The sequence below is a fragment of the Phasianus colchicus genome, chromosome 1 (genome assembly GCF_987193195.1).
Source record: "Phasianus colchicus chromosome 1, bPhaCol1.hap1.1, whole genome shotgun sequence".
Taxonomy (NCBI): Eukaryota; Metazoa; Chordata; class Aves; order Galliformes; family Phasianidae; genus Phasianus; species Phasianus colchicus.
Genome location: NC_143436.1, coordinates 175,596,102 through 175,619,750, shown reverse-complemented (window position 1 = coordinate 175,619,750; position 23,649 = coordinate 175,596,102). Strand labels below are relative to the sequence as shown.

At 37.9% G+C, this 23,649-nt stretch overlaps 1 protein-coding gene across 5 annotated transcripts in view; it reads left to right on the top strand.

Annotated features, from left to right (window-relative positions):
• The window catches only part of PDS5B (PDS5 cohesin associated factor B), a 105,845-nt gene that overhangs the window by 7,555 nt on the left and 74,641 nt on the right, over window positions 1-23,649 (top strand). For all 5 annotated transcript variants that reach the window (XM_031615807.2, XM_031615810.2, XM_031615809.2 and 2 more), the window contains exons 2-6: window positions 13,165-13,290; window positions 15,756-15,959; window positions 20,409-20,495; window positions 20,580-20,677; window positions 21,759-21,885. In XM_031615807.2, the coding sequence (XP_031471667.1) occupies window positions 13,183-13,290; window positions 15,756-15,959; window positions 20,409-20,495; window positions 20,580-20,677; window positions 21,759-21,885 (624 nt within the window). In that variant the 5' untranslated portion in view covers window positions 13,165-13,182. The remainder of the gene's footprint in view (window positions 1-13,164; window positions 13,291-15,755; window positions 15,960-20,408; window positions 20,496-20,579; window positions 20,678-21,758; window positions 21,886-23,649) is intronic.

Here is a 23,649-nt window from a genome sequence, read left to right as displayed (position 1 = left end):
GAGCATAATACATGAGTGTATGTGTTTTGGTTGGGAGTGTTTTATGTGTTTGGAGGCTATGCCAAGCTGCTTTTCTCTCCTGCGTATGTGTGCTTCTGTGTGTCAGTGCTGATGTACAAGGGGTGCTCTGAAAGTAATGCCTCCTAATTTATGCTGTTGGCCCATGATGTCAGAGGCAGATGTTGGTGGTACAGCAGTAGAGGTTGAACCTTCCTACCAATATTCCATCGCATGTTGTTGCTGTGCAGGGGAGCAGTCTGACAGAATGGCGTCTGATGTGGAAGTGTGGATGAAGCAAAGGTGTGTCATCATCTTCCTCCATGTGGAACACCATGATGGCAGCTTTGAAAGAGTGGGTCATCTCCTCTGGTGCACATTTTTATGGGCACAGCTTTCAGGTTCTTGTTCATTGCTGGTGAAAATGCACAGCTAATGGTGGTGACTGTGTTGAAAAGTAGTATTTTGTAGCTGAGGATTTGCTCTATCAAAAACCATTACTGCGCTCTTTGCATCTGTTGCAGTTTCCATGGAAGTAAATAGGAGGTGTTACTTCTGGAGTGACCTACATCAGGTTTCTATTCTGGGTAGATTTGTGTCCTTCTTGGGTGGGTTATTGTAAGGAAGTAATACGGTGTCTGTGCAGTGAATATGCATGAAATGGGCTCCAACTGGAGGATAAGTAAACGCTAAAGATTAATTTTAAAAGGAAAACAGAAACTACAGCATTTAAGTACTTCCAATTCAAAAGGCTGGAATAGCTGTAATAGTATATGCATTTGTTTGTACCAAAGCCAGGATTGAAATGTATCAACAAATATAAATTCCTGAAGCAAGGGTGTGCAGAGGCTGGAGCCAGGCTCTGTCAGTGGTGCCCAGTAGAAGGACAAGAGGCAGTGGGCACCAACTGGAGTGCAGGGCTCCCTCTGAACACCAGGAGCACTTTCTGTGCTGTGCAGGTGATGGAGCACGAGCACTGGAGGCTGCCAAGAGGCTGGGTGATGGAGACCTTGGGGACCTTCCAGAGTCACTTGGACATTGCTCTGGGCACCCTGGAGCAGGGCTGGGCCAGGGGACCTCCAGCTTCCTTCCAGCATCAGCTGCTCTCTGACTGTGAAAATGTGAACCCTTAGGAGTGTATAACTAGATAGGGATGAAAAACTGTTTTGCAAGTAATTAGAGAATTCAACAGTTTATTGGTGAAGAAAGTTACTTGTTGGTTGAACATAGAGATAGATATTAAAGCTAGACTTTGCTGATTAAAACATCAGAAGTTTTCAGGGTGATATTTTTCTTTAAAGTGATCTTGTTCATGTGTAATAGCAGATGACGAGACTCTGTCACTTGAAGCTTCTTCTAGTTCTTTAGTCTTAATAACCCATTGTTAGGGCACTTACTTCACCTGGCAGAAGTAATTCTTTATTTTGTTGATATTTTATAAACAAAATTATGGATTCTTTCAGTTTTCTGTGGCTTGCTGTCACGTCAAAGTGAAAAAAAAGCAAATAAAAAGTGTTCTAGTTAGCTGGGGGAAAGAGAAGCTGAACTGATGCAAGCCTTCTGGGGAGGCAACTTCTACTTGTAAAGCAGCAGCTGAGTGCCATCCTGGTACTAAGATTTCAGCATGCAGCCCCAGTATAAATGTTTATAATTAATATTGATTAGGAATGGGCTCAGTGTTACTTAGCACCTCAGTAGACTACCAGTGCTGTCTGTTGGGTCTCACGATTCAAATCGTTATGTTTTGTTTTTGTTTTTTTTTGTTCCTCACTAATTGTGAGTGAATCATCTGTATTAGGGTGCTAAGCGTTTGGATTGATTTATGTTATAATTGTTACATACTAAGTTAGGAATGGGAGAGAGACTTATTTATATGTACAAGGTCTGACTTGTTACCAAAGCAATTTTATATTTGTTGTCCATCTGCAGCAGTTAACAAGAAGTTGTTTTACTTCATGTAACATGCTCGGATTGATGTTTTTGGAAGTACCATACCTTATTTCTGTCATGTTCCCCTTATTTTCCCAATGGCACCTATGCCACTCATGCACGTTTTCTTTTCTCCCCTTATGTATTAAGTACTAAAAGTGTTAGCTTTATAAAGTAGCATACCTCAGTAATGCAAAATAAGGGGGTTTTATGACTGGTTTGTTATGGTGTTTTGAAAACAGTTAATGTAAAGGAAAACACCCCACCCCCATTCCTTCCCAAATGCTGGAGGAAGGAAGCCATTCTTGCCTTACCGAAAAGTTTCCCTGCTAAAGCAGGACTGTACCAAAATCATGCCTATAAACTAGTGGTATTTGGAACTGGGTTTGCTTAGGCTTGATGATGTCAGTTCTTCACTTTTTTTTTTTTTTTTTTTTTTTTTGGGATACTAGCTTAAAGACATTGAAAGGCAATTCTTAGGAGTTCTAGGAAAAGAAATGTTTTGCACGGGGAAAGGCTTGTTGTTCAAGTAGATGTTTACATAGCCTAGTAGCTGCATCTCCTTTCTGTACTGGTGGAATTCTGCCACGTTTGATTCAGGCACTTCTCTTCAGTCTTAAATTACTGATCAGAAAGTTGTTCCAGAACTTCAGTTAGAAAAACCTATAAGTCCTCTTCTAGTTACCAGCTTTTCTAAGTCATTTCAACTTTTTCTAATTTTTTTTTTTTGGGGGGGGGAGGGAAGGGTCTTCCAGCATTAGCAGTTTTTTCTGCCTCTTCTGCTTATCTCTTCTTGACTCTTCTGCTATACTCTTGTGATATGGTAGACTCTGTTGGTACTTGTTCCTGTTTTAAGTATCATAGCAATCTGTAGTTGAATGTAGTATGCCAAGGAAGTTTGTACCAGTTTGTTGGGTATTGTGGTGTAATTCCATTGCACTGGTGTGTAATCTTGTAGTGATTTTCTATGCTTACCTCTCCACCTTTTTTTTTTTTTTCCCCTCATGGTGATTTTCTTTCAGGTTTGCAGCATATATTCCTATTTAGCAGTTCAAATGCAGTCCTTGTACTGAAAAATATTTCTCTTTTCCCTCTTTTCTTTCAGTATTTTACAGAAGAAAACCTGATCCATCTTTGCATTAACTACGCTTTTCAATTTAGTACTTTCATAATACGTGATTTTAAGTGTGAGGGGAAAAAATGCAGAATGTTTTACCACAGACTGATGAAATAAATTATCCCAGAGTGATCTGATGTGCTTTTAAGTTGCTTTTATCCCTGTATTTAAAGTTTTCTTCTAGAATGCAGATTTTTTTTTCTAAACTTAAAAATCTTACTGATGTCAAAATTGTGCATCTGCTCAGTATTCTTTTTCCCACTTTGCATTATTACAAGGAATGATAGCCATTGTATGGATGGATGTTTGCAGGTTGCACGTATATAGCAGCAGAAAACAATCTACAAGTAAAGCTTACACGTCAACATAAGGTACATGTGGAATGAGTCACACCAATGGTGGATACAATAGTCTTGAGTGAGCTTTGTGATCTTGCACTGTGATTGTGATTCTCCCACAGTGTCCTTTTTAATAATTATACTGTATTCTCAGATCTCATCTGTATTTCTAAAAAATAGGCCTTTACACAGACATTCTCACTTCAGCTTAGTGCTGATTAGTTTGAGCTTTCTGTACGGGTGAGTTCATCTTTTCTACTGCAGTCATAACATCAGCAGTAAGGATGCAGGATTTCTCAAGTCAGTGTATTACCTTTCATTTTAATCTTGCTTAGATCTGGCTCTTACTGTAGACACTAGGTACTTTTCTGAATGTGTTCTTTCCTAAATCCTATTCAAATCATCCCAAAGCGGGGAGATTGTTAAGGCATGAACACAATAAAGACAATTTTGTAGGTTTTATCTCTGAGTGGAGACCTTACAGTGGCCTTCCAGTACTGGTAGGGGGCCTACAGGAAAGCTGGGGAAAGACTTTTTAGAAGGGCATGCAGTGACAGGATGAGGAAAAATGGCCTTAAATTGGAAAAGAGTAGATTTAGACTAGATACTGGGAAGAAATTCTTTACTATGAGGGTGGTGAGACATTAGAACAGGATTTCCGGAGGGGTTGTGGATGCCCCCTTAAGGGTTCCTCCCAACCCAAAGCATCCTATGGCTATGAAAATAAATTATTTGTAGAGAGTGTTTGTATTCTGTAGTTTTCTATCCGGAATTCCTATTTGTATTTTATAGGACAAGGAAATCAGCACTTAAGACAGCTCTGTCAGATTTGTGATATGTTCCATTTAGTTTATTTTGCGTTGAATGCATTGTTGGATGTGACCGAACCTTTTAGCAGTAAACCAAAATCCTTTTACATGGGCTGTATCACCTGTGTTATTCCAAGTTGGTCAAAACTGAGGCAGCTAAAGATATGTATGTATGAGTGTGTATATGAATGGACACTATCAAAACTTGACAAGAGGTGTTAGCAGTCTCTATTAACTTCATTTAGTAAAATTTCATTGTACTTCAGTGACTGTTAGCGTGTGAAAATATTTCATCATTTGAATGTTAAGGTGACAGGGGTGTTAAAGATTTTGTTCCTCTCTCAGACTTATTTACGTCTATTACTTCTCCCTCTCTCTCCTGCTTCTCGTACCCGTGGGAAGTATCATCTGTCTACAGAATCCCCTACATTCAAGCTGGTTTAAGTGAGAACTGCATTCCTGATTTCCTGAGCGTGGTGCCATCCTGCCTCTTTGCATTTCGTTTTTCCCATTATTTTAAGGCATTGTGTTTTTCTAGAGCAAAATAATTCACCTGACAGAGAGCTTGAAGTATGTGTCAGGTAAAAGTTGCCATGCTCTTGTCCAAACAAATTTAAGTTAAAACGGATTTGAGTGGCTTATTGTACTTTTTTTTTTTCTTTCTATACTATTATTATTATTATTATTATTATTATTTTTGTAATTGCACTGTTATTTCCTTGCAGTATCACATGTTTTGCATTAAAGGTTGCACACAGAAGTCTGGTCAGAGTCTGTTTTTTATACACTTTCTGAAAAAAAACTTTATATGTAGTAGACTTTCATAAGATGACCCCCTAACATGCAGTGAGATTTGATGTTTTCCCAAATATTTTTCAATATATTGCAGATGTCTGTTTTGCTAGCTGATTTAGTTGATCTACACTCTTTTCCACTTTGTGATACAAATATAAATTTTTCTTAGTTCATATTCCTTTAGCTCTGTTTTTGCTTTTTCTTTCTCTGGCAATGGCTTTCCAATTCATATCTCATTGTCTTGCAGCCATGCATGGAGATAAGGAATTGTGATCATAACACCTACAGTTCATCTACTTTGTTTTGGCTATGAGCGTAAGAAAGCTGAAATCCACTTTTTTTTTTTTAACTTTTGAAACCTTGTTTTATGTCACTAAAAATACTGCTTTCCTAATGATCTTAAAAAAACAATCAAACAACAACAGAAAAACAACACCCTTTGCATTTAATCACGTCTCCAATGCTGAAAAGTACAAGTTGGCTTGCTTTTGTATCCTGTGGAAGCTGCAGGTGTCCACAACACCACTGGAGAGAGCTGAATGCTGAGGTAACTCAGTATGGAGCACCGTGTGCTGTTCTCTGGGAGACTTCTTTAGCTAATGCATTTTGAGAAATCTTGCCTGCAGGACTAGCAAGTTACCTGTGATCATTTGTGTACAAATGGCTTGTGGGTTTTCAGCCTATTTAAAAGAAACCATGTTACCAAAGTCAGTATTTTTTTTCTTTTTTTCTTGAATCCTCCAAATCCTCTGTATGTAGTAAAAGTACTTCCTCTTGCAGTTATTACCTGCACACCTATTCATAGAACCACAAGGTTGGAAAAGACCTACAAGATCATCTAGTCCAACCATCGTCCCATTACCATTGCTACAAGCACTAAACCATATCTCACAGCTCCTCATCCAGGCACCTCTTGAACACTGCCAGGGACGGTGATTCCACACCTCCCTGGGCAGCATTCCAGTGCCTGACCACTCTCTGAGTAACTTACTTAGTAAACACTTTGTGGAGAAAGAAACTTCACACTCTTCACTCTATTTTCTGACATAAGGTTGAAAAGTGCGGTGCTTCCTAGCTTAAACAAGTATTATTACCTAAGTATTGACTGTCAAAGGAATCCCACTAATGAAAGTTCCACCATGGAAATCTGGTGCTTCTCATATTGCTTTCCTGCTGAGTGTATTGCTTCAGTCTTGCTATGTGGCTCATCATTGCAGAAGAGCATTAGTTAGTGGTTTCTGTAAATTCTTTCTGTAGCAGTCCTTACTGCCGTATAGCACTGCCTTGCAGAAATCAGGACCGAGCATTTTCTCAGTACTGTGAGTAATTACTAGTATCTTGATTTAATAATAGATAAGTGAATAGTGAAACGTATTTCTAAGAGAGTGCAATGTATTCGTGCAGACATATCTCCACAAGTATGAGAATATTATCATGTAAATTCACTTACATGTGGTTCAGAGCTGAAGCTTTCTATTTTACTTGAAGCTGAAAAGTATCCACGAGCATTCAGCTTGGAGTTGCTTTTTATAGCGGAGTTGCAACTCCTTAAGAGAAGATTTCTCCTATGGTAATGGTTTTAATATGGTGGCACTTACATAATGTAAGTGTGTAACAAGTCACTTCTCACCTTGGTCAGTTGTCAATCAGCTCTGCATAAAGGATTTTAACAGGATGTAGCAGTTTTTCTGTAAATGGCTTAAAACATTAAATTATTTGTGTTTAATATTAACAACCCTGTTAGAGAGAAAGATGTCTGCCTCTTCCATTTGTGCATGTTGTGGGTTAATCTCTTCAGAATACTTTGTATCTTCTCTGCAAGTTACTGCTTGACCACTTTCTGCACACATAATGTGTTGCTGAAATGAAGCTACTGCTTTTAAAGCATTTATAGTGACCTATTTTTATTCGTGCAGAGATGATACCTACCCAGGGTGCAAAAATAGAGAAATAGTCAACAGAAATGGCATGCTAACAGAGGAAAGGAGTGATAGAGTGAACTCTGTTATGGATTACGAGGTGGAAAAGATCTGACTTCCTCACAATATTCTGTGAAACAATGTAGAGAAAATGTTCTTGGGATTTACTTCTAACTCCTTTTATCTTGCTGATGGAGTGGCCTGTGTTGGCAGAGGTCACTATTGGATTGTAGAGAATGGGTTGGTGACTATTTACTTTTTCTTGAAAGTTATGAAGATATCACCAACGTCATTATTATTGATCAGCGAGGCTGTGGTGGATGCTCCCTGCCTGCAGGCACTCAAGGCCAGGCTGGATGGGGCTGTGAGCAACCTGGTCTAGAGGGAGGCATCCCTGCCTATAGCACGGGGTTGGAAGTACATGATCTTAAAGGTCCTTTCCAACCCAAACCATTCTATGATTCTATTATTATGTTTTTAAGTTTGAGTTCTGAATTTTGGGAAGCTTGAACGGTAAGGCAGTAGACACACTTGCAAATAGACAAATTTGCTAGAGCTGGATTCATGATTCTTCTCTTGGATTAGGTACATATGAAAATACTTAAAGGATTGAGATTTAGGTACGTATGATCTCTGTGAAAATACTGTTGACACATGACTTCATGTGTGTTAAGGCATAGTTTATTTAATGATTAGCACAGTTAATTCAGTCACCACAGACAGTGGGAGTTGTCATCCAAACAAAATACAATTAAGTTGAATGTGGTTTAAATACACCTTTTGGATCATTGACTTAATATTCTGTAATGATATTTATTGACCTGTAAAATATATTTTTTTACAGGTCAATAAATATCATTACAGAATAATGTAAAATAATTGTAAATAATTAAATTAAAAAATAAATGTAAAAAAATATATTTTTTTACAGGTACTTAACTTTTACTAAGGTACTTAACATGCAGGATGTCAATCCAAGTTGTTTTTGCATGTGTGTAATCTGTTTTGTGGTGTTGAGCAAGTAGATTATATTTATTTAGATTATTGGTAAAGGATTAAATACTCCACAGAAACAATTTGAATATCAGGCTCCTTAGTATTTAATATCATGGCCAGTGAAGTTGCTCACCTGGAATCGAGTAACTACAGGATCCTGCTAATCTTGTACAGAACTAACTATTGCTATTTCAGTTACTTGAATTTGAACGTGTTTTGGCAGTGCCACCTGTTACTAATGAATTCTGTTTAGAGTAATGAATTGTTCTGTACACACACTCTGGCTGGCTTTTATCATTTTGCATTAAGTGTGAACTTTTGATTTAACTTTTTTCAGATAGGAAAGGGATGATTAATCCATCCTGTTTCAATGTGCAATAAATGCATGAATGCATCTTCAATTTTTAATGCTTATCCCATGCTTTAATTCTCCAGTTATCCTTGTACAAAGAATGTGCCTTTTGTCAATTCTGTTGCTTTTCTTGCGGTTGTTTCTTACATACTCCTCTCCTTTCTTCTGTACCCGACAAGGGGAAAATCACTTGTTAGCACTTTTTATATGCACCCGCTTTGCCATGTGCTTCTTCAGACATACAGACTTGCTCATGGTTCTCCTGATTTTATGTCTTCCAAGTCATAGTAGCAGCAATGCTTTTGTGTTGAAAGAAGCAGCATCCAGTATCTCAGCTACTACTGTACCACTGCTTTCTGCACAAGTTCACATTTGAAATGCTAGGTTCATTCAGAATATAGAATCATAGCATGGCCCAGGTTGAAAAGGACCACAATGATCATCGAGTTTCAACCCCTCTTCTATGTGCAGGGTCATCAACCACCAGACCAGGCTGCCCAGAGCCACACCCAGCCTGGCCTTGAATGCCTCCAGGGATGGGGCATCCACAGCCTCCTTGGGCAACCTGTTCCAGTGTGTTACCACCCTCTGTGTGAAAAACTTCCCCCTAATGTCTAACCTAAGCCTCCCCGTCCTAGTTTAAAACCATTCCCCCTTGTCCTATCACTGTCAACACTGCGTCTCCTGTTTGTATGCTCCCTTTATATGTTGTATGTACAGTATTCAACTGTAGACTTGTCAAGCTTTAGTATTTGTTGTAGGTGCAAAATGAGGCATACATTAAAATTCTTGCTGGCCCAGCACCTACATACACCTGTTCCTACCAAAAATCTGACTCTTATGTCTTGTAATTTATTTTCTGAATCTCAACTTGCAATGGAAAGGCAGCTCCAACCTGATCAGTACTGCAGTGCTGCAGAAAGCTGTGCTGCCCAGCAGTGGTGGAAGTCCTGCATTGTGAATTTCAGAGTCAGTTCCTTGGAGGAGGCAAATTGGTCAAAGTGGTTTTAATTTAAAAACTGCTGACCATTCCTTCTAACTAAACAGAGTGGTTCGTTTTGATAATTTCCAGTTGAACTTGTATTTCTTGAGGAAGAAAAATCTTTGCAGTAATTGCTTTCCTGATGGTGTAGGATGTTGTGGTGGGTTGACCTTGGCTGGCTGCCCACCATGCTGCTCTCAACTCCCCTTCCTAAGCAGAACAGGGGGTTAGAGTAAGAATGGAAAACTCATGGGTTGAGATAAAAACAGAGAGATCACTGACTAATTAGTGTCATAGGCAAGCCAGACTTAACCAAGGGGAGACTAATTGATTGCCAATTATAAATAGAGCAGGATGGTGAGAAACATAGACATAACTATGTCATCTTCCCCCCACACACACACCGCCTTCTTACAGTCTTAACTTCACTTCTTTGTTCCTCACTCTTCCTCCTTTCCACACCTGCCCATCCTGTGGCAGAGGGGAGATGGGAACAGGGTTGTGGTCTATTCATAATGCTTCATCTCTGTTGCTCCTCCCTCTCCTTTTTTGGTTGCTCAATAAATGGGGAAAGATCCATGTTGGCAGTTCTTCTTGAGCTTTGCATGGTATGCAGTCTGTTCCTGCCAGGAAGAAACCCATCAACATGGGTCCCCCGTGGGCTGCAGCTCTGGCCTGGGACCTGCTTCTGCACTTTGCCCGTGGAGATGCACTTTGTGTGGTGCCCATGGGCTGCAGGGGGACAGCCTGCTCCACAATGGGCCTTACGTGGGCTTCAGGAAGCTGCTGCTCTGCACCTGGAGCATCTCTTGTACCCCTCTGCACTGACCTTGGGGGCTGTAGGGCTGCTTCTGTCTTCCTGGTTTCCCCATCCCTTACTCCTCTCACACAGCAGCAGCTGTGTGGTGGTTTTTACCCTTTCTTAAATGCACTCACAGTGAAGCCATCAGAGCGAGTGCGTGGTGTGGCTCTGGCCATCTCACAGAGGCCACTTCTGCAGTCCTCTTCTGCCAAAACCTTGCCGTGTAAATGCAGATGCTCCAAGTTGGAGCTTGGTTGCCAGGAGCTTGTTTTGTGTGTCAGTAGGACATGTCAGCCAAACAGTTCAACTTTGACCATAATGTACAAGTTTGCCTTAAATTATTTCTTAGTGCTCTAAATGGGACTATGTCACCATATTCTAATCAAATTTTAACCGAGTTGATCTGATCTGACAGCTGTCTGACACTGGAAAGGGGAAGTTTTGATCCCCAGTTCCCTTAATTCCTGTTCCTTCCTTTGAATGGGCTCTGATGCATGTCACATGCTTTTCAAAACCAATTAGGCTTTTTGGGGGTGGAGGGTTGGTGAGTTTGACTGGTCCAGGAAAGCACTGAATGCTGTCAGAGTATTCTTAGAGTGAAGACAGCAAGGTTCCTGTCTGCTGTGGTGAACTGTTAAGATAAATGTCTGCATCGTGTATAGCATCCCGTCTGGGAGCTGTAGTGGGGGATCTACATCAAACAGCAAGAAGAGTGAACTTGATCTTATCTCTGTTTTTGAGGAGATCTAGACTTACTGTCTTGACAGTATACTAAGAAATATAATAGGAATTGGAGAAGTGTCACATTTTCATGGGAATATTAGAAAAAGTTACTTAACTGAGTTTTGTTCATCCCCCAACTTTCTCACTATCTGCTTTTACTACAAGTGTAAGCAGAAGTAATTTCAACTGCCCTGCAGATGTCTGTACAAAGAGAAGACAAACAGCATTGGCTGCTGTGTAGCTATTGAATTGCATTGCATATCATGCCTGTCAAGTGCCTTCAGTTTGTGTGTTGGAAGGCGAGGTGACACTGGTACTGGTGGTGTGCATAATGGATGATGTGGGAAGTGAGCTCAGCAGCTTCACCCAGAGATGTGCAGGTGAAAGTTGAAACAGTAATTAAATCTCGCGATGGTTTGTTGATGACCTTTTATATTGAAATACACTTGTCTTTGTTCCTGCTTCTTATAGCTGAATAACAAAAGTTGATGTTTGAACTGAAAACTTTAAGTTGCAGTTGTCAGCTCTTTGGCCTTAAATGACCTTTTTCTTTCAGTAAAGAAAAGTGGATAATTGCATCATTTAGGGCTTTCTTTTTCAGGCTTAGTGTCTCAGATATTTCTTAAAAGCTGTTAACTTTCTGGTGAAATGTCTGGTTATGTTCATTTGATTCATTTTCCCCATTTCCTAAAGTAAAAGTTGTACTGCGTGCATTCTTTACAAAAACTAGTTGGATGAAAGCGTACTGAAGGATAAGCAAAAACCTGTAACTTACGTTGTCATCTTGAAATGTGAAGCAAGGGGTATGGAATGGGTTGGGGTATGTGGGGGCATGGGAGGGTGAGTTTATTTCACGTTCCAGTTTTCTTTCATTGTAGAATGACATTGATTTAGGTGTGTAAGTCTCAACTGTGGCAAGTTATGCTGTCCTCTTGTGGAACGTGCTGCTGTACTGTCTCTCCTTGCAAATTCTGATCAGTTCTGTTGTTACAGTTCTGAGGAGTTCTATGTTTTATATATGAGGTTAGTAGGAAAAAAATGCCTCACTTGGATTGCACGGTTCAGGAAGGCAAACACTGGGAGGAAGTATTTCAGACTAGTAAAATGGGGTGGGGGCAAGGTAATGGTAGAGAAAAGTTTCCTTTATTTTTATTTTTGCGTTCTTGGCTGCGTTTGCATTATCTTAAAAAATAATAATAATAATAATTATCCCAACACGTGTCATTTAGTTTTATTCACTGTTGTCTGATTTTATTAATTGCTTTATGTTAATAAAGCTTTCAATCTTGAAGTAGAAGAGTAATGTGCATCTTCTTTCTCTACTGCAATAGAAGTTTGCATAGTTCAGGATGGATTAAGTGACTGAAGTGATTGAAGCACAAGTTAAGGGACTGAATAGCTGAGTTGTTTTTAGAACTGGAATTTAGGAATAAGGTATTGTTGCTTATTTGCACTTATTTGTTTAAAAACTTGGGTTTATGGTATAGAGGAAAGGTTTCCAATGAGCTTGCTTTGTTCCTGTGCCTACTGTATTCCCTTACAGATTGCTTATCTAGATTATTATCACTCTCTTCAGGGTGCAATAAAACTTTCTGAAAATGCGATATCTGCAAATTAAAATAGGTGATGCATAATACTTCTGAAGCACTGCTCCTTTAGACTTCTGGGGAAATTATGCTCTGTTTCTCACTGGTGACAGGTGACAGAACGAGAGGAAATGGCCTCAAGTTGCACCAGGGTAAGTTTAGGTTGGATATCAGGAAAGACTTCTTTACAGAACAGGTTGTTAAGCACTGGAATAGGCTGCCCAGGGAGGTGATCGAGTCACCATCCCTGGATATGTTTAAAAACTCTTTGGATGTGGTGCTCAGGGACATGATTTAGCAGAAGGTTGTTAGAGTTAGGGTAGCATAGTTAGGTTGTGGTTGGACTTGATGATCTTGAAGGTCTTTTCCAACCTGAGTGATTCTATGATTTAATTATTTAGAAAACATGAAGTTCACTCTAGATGTCTATATTCAGTGAGTGTAAGGTCTACGCTGGTTGGAGCTTATTGTCAACAAGTGACAGTAACAGTTCAAACAAGCTACTTGGTTGCATCTCTAAGTGTGATGATCAAATACATTCAGGAATGAAGGGTTTGCACTTTTCAGTTGTGTATGTCTTGGACGTTCTATTTTACTGTATGGCAGTCTACTTGAATGTCAAAACCATTGCTGCCAGCCAAAATCTGAAGAAAAAGTGTATTTTGTCAATTTTCTACTCGCTTATATAGTTTTTTCTGTAACATTTTAGTGGGATTTTGGCCCTTCAAATCGTTACAGTTGCTTTTAAAAGCAGGACTGAAAAGGTAAGCATAAAGTAGATAATTAATACTGACTCTTTTTTTCTTTTTTCCTTCACAGTTTTAAAATTGTGAAATCATGGCTCATTCAAAGACGAGAGCCAATGATGGGAAAATCACATATCCTCCAGGGGTCAAAGAAATCTCTGATAAAATATCTAAAGAAGAGATGGTGAGAAGGCTAAAGGTTAGTAAAAACGCTACCAGTAATTCTGTGATGTTTATTTATGTTTTCTTTTGGGCAAAACGTTTTCTGTGCTCGGAAGGAGGATCTTGTTGGCTATTGTGCCTTCTGCTGATTGCTTTCTTGCAATAACTGGTCCAAATATATTTTAAAGAGTTTTTTTTTTTTTTTAAAAGAAAATTAATTTCAAATACTTAAATTTTATTTCACCTTGTATAGTAAGTCAGTGCTTTTAGAGATGAAAATATTGGAAAATGAGAAAAGGGGTAGGTCTTAATTTTGGAAAGAATGTGGATACATCAGAATAAATTCCATACTTGCATTTGTGCTCCTTGCAAGGTTGATGATAGAACCTGCTTTATAGAGGCTAATATGAGAATAATAAAGTCTTTGATTATTAGTGTAAATGTATACTAAGTCTCCTGATTTTCTTGACCAGTTTGTTTGGCCTAACCCTACAGAAAGAATAGGAATACTTGGTGGATAATGATGTTGCTCCTGTTCTTTATCTGCCCACGTACTTTGACAGAATGGCAGACTTATTAGTGTTATGCAGAGGTGAAGCCCATCATTTGGGCTTGACCTGAGAAACAGGAGGAAACAGGTCTGGGAAAGGTACCTTACACATTCTATGATTTGGAAAAGCTTAATTTGGAATTTTCTTAAAATGTAAGTTGCTTGCTATTACTAGTAAATGAACAAAACCCCAAAGTACAAGGATTCCTTCCTCCACCTTTAACTCTTCTTTTCCTTGGGAATTTAATTGAGGGTATTATAGTGCATTCTACAAGGTTTAATAGAATACAATGTTCATAATTTCTCCTGCTGGGAGTTAATCATAGATAAAGATGATAGTGCTGACATTTCTTTTTTAGCTCTTAAAAATGGCTACAGTTCTTACTGATATTTTTTCTCTTATATTTTCATTTGCTGGCTTCGTATTTCTAGTCCTTGTACTGTCATTTTGCAGGATAAGTGTATGTTGCAGGATGTCATGTTTCTTGTCCAGCTGCTCACACTGGCTTTGCATTCATGGTTGTGCAGAGTGAACCACATGTCCTCCTTTTACTGAATTGGATGATCCAGGCTATTGAAAACACCACAAGTTTGTACACATACATTATAAACATAGTTGCAGGAGCTAGGGAAAACAAGTTTACAGATAAAAAAGACTGTTAACCTCCTCATTTCCCTCTCTGTTGAATTCACATAAGTATGGGGGAAGAAGCTCTTCTCTGTAGATTTTGTGATTCCAAGCAGGTAATTTGCTATTTGTTAAGTGAAAGCAATCCATTTATCTAAACACAAATTATTGTGCAGTCTGAGAGTAAAATATGCAGAATGAATTCATGTATTAGCATAACTTGGCAAGTTTTATGCATTGCTGATCAACCTGTCCTCCAAGTTATAGTGATTTTGGAGAGGACAAAGGAAAAACAAATGCTCAGAGGTAGGGACTGAAAAGGCGAAGGTGATAAATGTTTTTGGAAATGGTGAATATTGTGAGGAAAGTTTTTCTTAATATGCAAGAGCTAAGGGGTCATGTCATGAGTCATATATTTTAGACCAGCAATCTAATAACATACTTCTCCATAAATTATTTGAATGAAATGATAAAGCCTGTTACTGTAGGGAGGATGTAGGAGCCAGTAAAACTGAGTGGGTGAAGAAATGTGGACCGTGTGTGGAAGCTCCAGGAGCCTTAATCAAGGTGGTCTGGGTACAATATCAGGCTCAGGAATTCTGTAACTCATTGCTGTGCCAGAAACTAGAAAAGCATGCTAAGAAAACTTACTTTGTTTTCCTTAAGTGCTGTGACAGATTTGCTCTGGAGGAAAGCTGACTAATTTTTTTGATCAATATGGAATTTCATCTTGTCAGGGAAGAGAAATGGAAGGTTCATTTCTAGAATGACAAAATCTGTGCTTGTTGCAGGAACACTTGTGACAATTGAGTATTCATTTGTTACCTTGTTAAATATATAAATTTAATTACTTTCCATAGAGGTGAACACAATTTTCCTTTGCTGTTTGTAAAATTACTTCTTATATTATTTAAGGGTGTTGAAAATAGTAGGAAGAGAAAAAAAAAAAAAGAAAACTGGAAGAGAATAAAGGGGAAAAAATACGTTGGAACCTTAAATACTTAAGGGAGAAATGCACAATTTGAATAAAGGTTTGCTGTTCTCCAAATTGTTCAGTAACTCCTTCTGTATCTTTTGATTTCTGGTTGATTTGGTGACATATTTGCTTAAAGTATATGCAAAAGCCTACTGCTGGACTTTTGTCACCTTTGAGGCTGTCTCTTGGGACAGTTGGCAGAGAATTTGACTAATACTTCTCATACCCTGAAAAATAAGGCACTGGGTTTACTACTGTTATTTGAACAATTACTGCTGCATTGCTTCTGATGGATGTTGTGCATTTTGCCATCATGTGTGTTGAAGTGTTTTTACACTTTCTTTATAGATGGTTGTGAAAACTTTCATGGATATGGACCAGGACTCTGAAGAAGAAAAGGAGCTGTACCTAAATCTTGCTTTACACCTTGCTTCAGATTTCTTCCTCAAGCATCCTGATAAAGACGTACGTTTGCTGGTAGCTTGTTGTCTTGCTGATATTTTCAGAATTTATGCCCCTGAAGCTCCATACACTTCACCAGACAAACTAAAGGTAAATGGAATTAATCTGTTTTATTTTCCATGCCTAATTTTTCAACTGAATAATTAATGTTTGGTTATAACTTCTTTTGCTCTATTTACTTCTGATTCAGCCTGAGCTGTCCAGGACTTTCACGTGATCCTTGAATGAGGATATTCTGTGAGGTCAAAAGCTCATTGGATAAAGTGATATATAGTATAGCTTTCAATAACTCACGGGGTTTTGGATTTATATTGGAAATAGATGTTTTACTGAACTGTCTTTAGGACTCATTAGCACTGGGCTGTTACTTTAGAATTAGTCTTCTGTCTATAGCTTTTATTGTGATATCTTTCAAGTTAGCTAATGCTTTCACTCAGAAAAACACGTCTGCTGTTTCCAGTTCAACTTTGAAGAGATGGTTACTGATTTCTTTCTATGTACGCTCTATTGAAACAAAAATACTTCTGTCTAGAGAGAAGCTTTCTGGTGTGAATTGGAAAATGCAGGAATTACAAACATTGCTGATCCCACTAGATGGAGATGGTTGATTGAGAAATGCCAACTTTGAAAAGGCAATAGATATCTGCCCTGTTTGTTTCAGGACTTTTCATTTTAGGTTGCTTTTTTGTTTCATTTTCAAACTTTTATTTTAATAGATGTTTACTTTTCTTACTGGCTTAGAAAATCAAACCCACTTTGCTTATACAATCTGAGTCTAGACTAATGAAATTACTTATACAGAAAATATTGCAGGGGAAAATAATGCTGAAAACCATCATATTTTATCTCCCTGACTTACGAGTGTAGTACAGACACACTCCTCCTCCATGGCAGGATAAAAGAACAGTTGGGGTGGAAGGTGTGCCTGTTACAGTGGGAGAAATCACTCTGTTTCTTATCTAGTGCTTATGTTGAAAGTGCTTCTTAAGCAAGGTCAACATTGCAGTTGCAATTGAAATTGATGCTTTCTTACCTGACATGCTGGAGAGAAACCTGGGGATTTTTACAAGCTGTATTTTTCTGAATTGTTGTGTCTCTGCTCATACTTACGAGTTACCTCTTTTATTGATTATCATCTCTAGCTTCAGACAAACACAAGCTTTCTCTACTGGACTTTGTCTGATGTTAAGTTTCCCAGATTTTCAGTTCAGTTTTGAGTAGTGTGTTTTCCTTTGCTTGCTTGTTTTGTTTTTTTTTTTTGTTTGTTTGTTTTACTTCAGAGTTTGGCTAACAAATGATACTAACCCTCCATACAGAATTTCATCTGTCAAGTACTACAATGATTTACATTTTATTATTGGGAAGTTTACATTACTGATCTTTTATTTACAGTGTAATCATGCTACTAGTACTTAGATCTCTGAATAGACTACAAGCTTCCTCTGTCAGCAGCCAGTTCTGTAATCTCTGTAGATTTTAGGATTCAGTCTCCTGATGCAGGTTTCTAAGTGCATTTTGAGAAATAAAGACAGGACAAATGGTAGACCTTTGCCTGGGACTGTTGAGGTAGGTTATTGCAAACCCCAGTTTCCGCTGAACACAGCTTTTGTGGTTGCAGGACAAGCTCTGATAAATATGTTGAAGAGTTCCCTCCACCTTAAGACAAAGAGGTAAGAGGAAGAACACTTCCTCTTAGGTTATATCTTGGCACTATTTTTATGTAGTGTTTAACATCATGCCCGTAGTGCAGCTTTCAGAATCTTCTTTTGTAAGTATAGCATCCAAGTTGAAGATGGAAAAAGGGAAGTGCTGAAATGGTTAATTTTTGGAGAGGGGAAAGTTTTTATTCTGACTTCATACATCTCTATCTCATTTGCACAATGTGTAAGCTACACAGAATAGGGGTCACGATTTGTGGTTCCCCTCTGTTATGTGTATCCTCAGCATAAATCTTTAATGCCTCAATGAGTGTTGAAAGGTCTTTAACAATAGACTTGGAAAATGCCATGAACTGGGTAAAAGCAGAACTGGAGCTGAACTGTTCCTCCGGGATATGAAAACTTTTAAGTGAAGGCTGGGGAAAGCCTGGAGCCCAGTTCTAATTTTCTGGGGTGGAGGTATTCTAATCACTGGCTTGTGTCAAAGGAAACTGCTTAGGCTTATGGATGGTGTGCTTGACACAACTAAAATGGAAATAGGTGAGGGTGTATATAGCAGCAGAATGTCGAGCATCTGAATGTATTCTGTTTCGCAGACTATGGCTCTGATGTACACTGAAGCCTTTGTATGGTTAATTTGTATCAAGACAACAAACCACAGAAAACATCTGATACTCTTCCTAAAGTTGAAGCATGCACACTTGTGGTTTTGGAGTTTGGGTTGTAATGTGTGCTTGCTTTACAGATGTGATGTGGAGGAGTAGTGACAAATCTGTGGAAGTGTTGTGATTTCTTAGCTGCAGCCAAAGTTGATTAATCTTGTGCTTTATTTGTACAAATGTGTGTTCAAATACTGTTCTCTGTGCTCAGAAAAAGCAAAAGCTTTGGATCATGTAACACCGGGTACTTAAAATTAACAGATACATTTCAATTTAGTCTGCCTTTTAAAGCAGGAATTGAGGGGGAAGAAAGAAATGGATTTGTTAGTTTTTCAGACTACACCTTTATTATTTGTGAAGTGTTCAGATGTTAGACTTGTTGCACAGTAGTCATTAGTGTATATATTCATATACAGTGCAAACAAAACCAGGAAAACTAGTTTTGATCTTGTTACTGTCTGCGAGTTACATTTACTGAATGCTGCATACTGAGCTGCAGGATTAAAAATGCAGATTCTTTGCTGAATTAACACAACTTTTACAAGTAATGTTTCAAAAAGAATAATCATTATACATAAAGCTTTATCTCTAAAATGAAGTAGTTCTTATACTTGGCTTTCTCCTAGATGCTCCTTTTCTTGTTTGGTTGAATCCTAACCTTCCCTGAGATTCAGTTTGTGTGGCTGCCAGACTTCCCAGTGCCTTCTGGCCAGTCAGTTCTTTAGATAATAGAGCTCAATGCCTGTGGGCTACTGGCCTAATAGTGCTTCAGGCACTGCTTTTAGGGAGGGGGAGTTCTTCAGGCTGGTCTTTGTCTATGGACTGAATGCTTTTTAGTGGTAGGAGTCCACGAGGTGTATCCTTTGAACTGCATATTCTGGTTTAACTTCAACCACAGAGTGTGATTCATGTGCTCTGTAACTGATTCGAAGCGTGAACCAAATGGCAAGTCCTCTGATCATCCCTAGTTAACACATCAAAGCTACAGCCTTCTTGAATTCCACAAAGCTGCATCTTTGGCCACGTGTTTGATGTATTTTTAAAATTATTATTTTGATTTTTTTTTTTTTTTACCAAGTGGTAGTGATGTGTATGCTAATTCCTGTTTATTACCTAGAGCAGTAAATGCTTGACTTATCTATTAAGGTTGGATTTTGTGCTTGTAGCCTTAAAAAGATGGAACTCCATCTCATCATTCTTGGTTGGGGGGCAAGGTGGAATGGTCATTTGAAAACATAACAGAAAAGCTTTCTAATCTTAAGTGGACAGCGTGTGTGGGACAGGCTCATGAGCTTTCCTTGTGTATTTATACAACTTACTGTGAAAATTGCTTATAGATCACAATTCCTTTCTTTTAAGGCAACTTTTCATGGTTAACTGTAAGGCTTTCATGTATTTGTAATGACAACTTTATACACTTCATAATTAAGTTGTACCCAAATTATTAGTAATACGCTTGGGGCTGTGAACACTGTTGCTGGATGATGATGATGATGTGTACTTACCAGTCTTTTGATTTAAAATAGTAGCTAGGAATTTCTAGCTATTCCTTATTCAAATATAAAAAGCAGTTTAAAAGGACATCTTTCTCTGTCTCCAGTTTGTTCATAATTGATTACTTGTTCCTTACAACCTGCCTAGGTTTATTTTGAGAGATGTTTTTTGATGTTTTCTGTGCTGAAAATAGATACAGAAAGCAGGAGAACTTTGTTGTTTTTGCCAGTCTTTTAGAGAGGTGTCATCTGTCAGTAGCACTGAGATGGAAAAATGCATGAATGCTGTAGTATAAATGTATTATATTATAGTACTCTTAGGAAAGCTCCAGTTGGCTACTACTTTATTTCCTCTTTTCTCCTGTTTAAACCCATTGCAGCATAAGGTAAAAATTTTAAAATTCATTGTCCTTGTGAATAACATTGACTTCCGTGGCAAGTCAGCCAACTGCAGCTTTACTTGTCAAGTTGTCTGTTTTTAGTTGGAAAAGAAAAACCTTTTGCTTTCTCAAAAAAATAAAACTTCCTCAATTATTTTTGTAAAAAGTTTGAAGCATTTTAAGATTCCTCCTTGAGATATTTTGTGTTTTTTTAGGACAGTAAAATAGTGTCTCTGTCGTTACGACGTATTTTGTAGTGAAAAATAGTATTAATAATTTCAAAAGGTAGTTTATTATAGTTTTAAAAGTTTCATTTCATTTGATTAAATGTGACTTCTTTTCTTTTCAGGATATATTTATGTTCATAACAAGGCAACTTAAGGGTTTGGAAGATACAAAAAGCCCCCAGTTCAATCGATATTTTTATTTACTTGAGGTAAGTTTGATAACTTAATATAAAGTTTAAATGCTATTTTTAAACACAATCTTAACTGCTCTATTTTTTCCCTTTTCAACTTAGAACATTGCTTGGGTGAAGTCTTATAACATATGTTTTGAGTTAGAAGACAGCAATGAGATTTTCACACAACTGTACAGGACACTGTTTTCAGTAATAAAGTAAGTATTGTCACAAATATATTATTGCATGGTTGAGAAGTTGTTTTCAACTTAGATGTTCAATCTGTTGTTAGGCTTTAAGCATTCACAAGCTTAATTTTTATAACCCCCTCCAATTCTGTTTAACTGGAAGTAGCTGTCAGTTCCACGCACTTCAATTAAACAAGATACACAGCAAATTCTTTTCTTCTGAGAAATTTGCATGCATTTTCTCTTACTGCATTTATTTTACCCTTTTCTTGAAACTGAAGGTGAACGATACAATATACAGTTCTAAGAGACCTGGAGGATTCTTGCTGTAAAAATGTGTTACAGAGGATAGTGGACACTGGAAGGAGCAGTTGGAAATCATCTAGTCCACCCCTCCCTACTCAGCAGGCTCAGCTAGCCCAGCTCGTGTTCAAAGATGGAGGGTCTGTGGCCTCTTGGTGCAAGCTGTTAATAGTGTTCATTCACACTACCAGGAAATTAATAAAATATCATATGTTTAAATATTGAATGCTATTTAAATGGTAACACGTTGTTCCTATTGCTTTTTGTCCTGTCACTGGGCATTACTGAGATGAGTCTGGTTTTGTCATCTTTACTTCCTAAATCAGGTATTTAAATATAACAGGTTCTCCCTGAACCCTTGTTTCTTGAAGCTGAAGAAAAAGCCATCTCTCAACTGCTTCTTTTATGAGAGCTGTTCCAGTCTGAAATCATGTTTCTGGCCCTTTCTTGGTGTGACTCCAGTGTATCTATGTCTCAGCTCTGGACACAGTGCTGCAGATGTGAACTCAACAGTGTTGAGTAGAGGAGAATACCTTCTTAGTATTCTGTCTTATTCCTGTGGTAGGGACTGATACAGTCCTTCCTGGTATAGTTGTAAGCTAAGAGGACATGAGATTTGAGAATGCTATAAAAAGTGCTTTATGCAGTCCAGAAACTTCTGTAGTTTGACTTCGAAGAACACTTGTAATTTGATTATTATTGATATTCCATGGATTGTTTTCTTCTGGTATTATCTTGGAGAATATTCTGATTAGAACTTTGTCCTTTCTGTGGATAGTACACTGAGAATTCTTGTTTTTGATTTCAGCAACGGACATAACCAAAAAGTACATATGCACATGGTTGATCTAATGAGCTCTATCATCTGTGAAGGAGATACTGTGTCACAGGAACTTCTGGATACAGTGTTAGTTAATCTAGTGCCAGCACATAAGGTAAGAGCTACTGTTTTGTAATTGTTTTTAAGATTTGTCTTATATTCGGATATTTAGATTTTTGCTGATGGAATAGCTATAGCAAGTATGCTCCTATTATTTGATATAATTTTTTTGTTAGCCAATTTTAATAACTGTAAAATTTAGCATCACTTTATTGCTTTGATTCATGTGGCATAAGCCAAAGTAATAGCAGTTAAAGTAATTTTAAAGCTTTAATGTCATATGAATTTATGCATAGTTTATGATACATGGCCAATGCTGCCAGACATCTATATGGAAGGTACATGTGTCCTTGGGAAAGCTTTTAATTAGTGTGATGCTGTATCAGCCATTCAAAACATTGTGCTGTCCTGAGCAGGGGGGTCATTAGAAGCACATTGGCAAGTTTTTGACACAGTCATAGAAATAATCATATTCAGAAACAGTGGCTGTCTTTACCTTAATGAGTAGTGGTGGTTGGTTTTCAAATAAAAAATATATTTTTTAAAAAATTTACAGTTAACTGTGAGAAGCAATTAACTGTAGACCTTTAACAGATCTTTTATTCTGAAAACTAGCCAGGTCTTATTGAAATCTGTTGGGTTACAGCCAAAAAGACTTGTAAGATTCTGAGAACTTCTGGGAAATTATGTAGGAATTGTGTACTTAGCAGGATTTGGGATAGCTTTTGGGATAGTGTCACCTGACAGCTTGTTTTTTGAAATACTTTTCTTATCCTGAAAAGTGAATTCAGAGAAGATGCTCATTTTTTTAATTGTTACTTCTAAAAAGCGTTAGAAGTTAGAGTTGAGTGAATTGAGTGGATATGAACTGAGGAATGTTGATGTATCTGGAGAATCTGAATAAACTTTCTGTTAAGATGCTCAGTGTTTCGTGCAGCACATGATTTATTTTTCTGTTGACAATGAAAGACTAACTATTTAGCATACTCTTGGGTCTTGTTTCAACTGGAGAAGTTTTTTAGCTGTGTCTTCCAGGGCGTACATTTGTGCCAGGAATTAAAATTGTGTGGCTAAAACTCAGATTCACAAAATAAAACCTTGGAATACAAGAAACAAAAGCAGGACTGTGCAAAGTATTTCAGTTTGCATTGTTTCAGTTGTTAAACATTTGCTATTTGTTTCATGGTGCGATGTGTGTTGAAATGATTTGACTGCACTGTCCTTATGATTCAAGTTTATTAAACTGATTTTTGAGTAATTTGTATGCTGTTGGTTTGGCTCCAGTGTTGAAACGGTTTTGTTTCATAATAGATTTAAAGTTATTGACTGGGAATGTTTTAATAGGAAAGGCAATTGGAGCTCTGTATTTTCTCTTATCTCTGATTAAAACTTTGGCTGCTTGGATGGGACACTTGTTCATGGGTTGCTTTTTAACCTGAAGCAGTTTTGTAATTCTAGTCCGTGTTCTGATTACTTTAAACTTAAGGTTTTTTTAACCTTTTTCATGTTAATGGAAGGAAGTTTCTTGTATTTTTGTTTCATCTCCGTTTTTGTGTATAACAATGGAAAATTTTAGGGTTTGTGTAGTGGCTACAGAAAGTGGTTAAGTGCAAGTGTGTAATGAATTAATTCATTGTGAGAATCTTTCCACTAATGAAACATCAGAGGGATTAGGTTTCAGGCCTGCCAAAGGCAAGAGTTTTGACTGGTCTATCTTTTGGGCTGTATGGGTTATAGGAGGGGGAAAGTCCAAAACCAGATTGCCCACAAAAAATGACACAATGGGAAGCGTTGGTGTAGTGGTAAATAGTAAATCCTA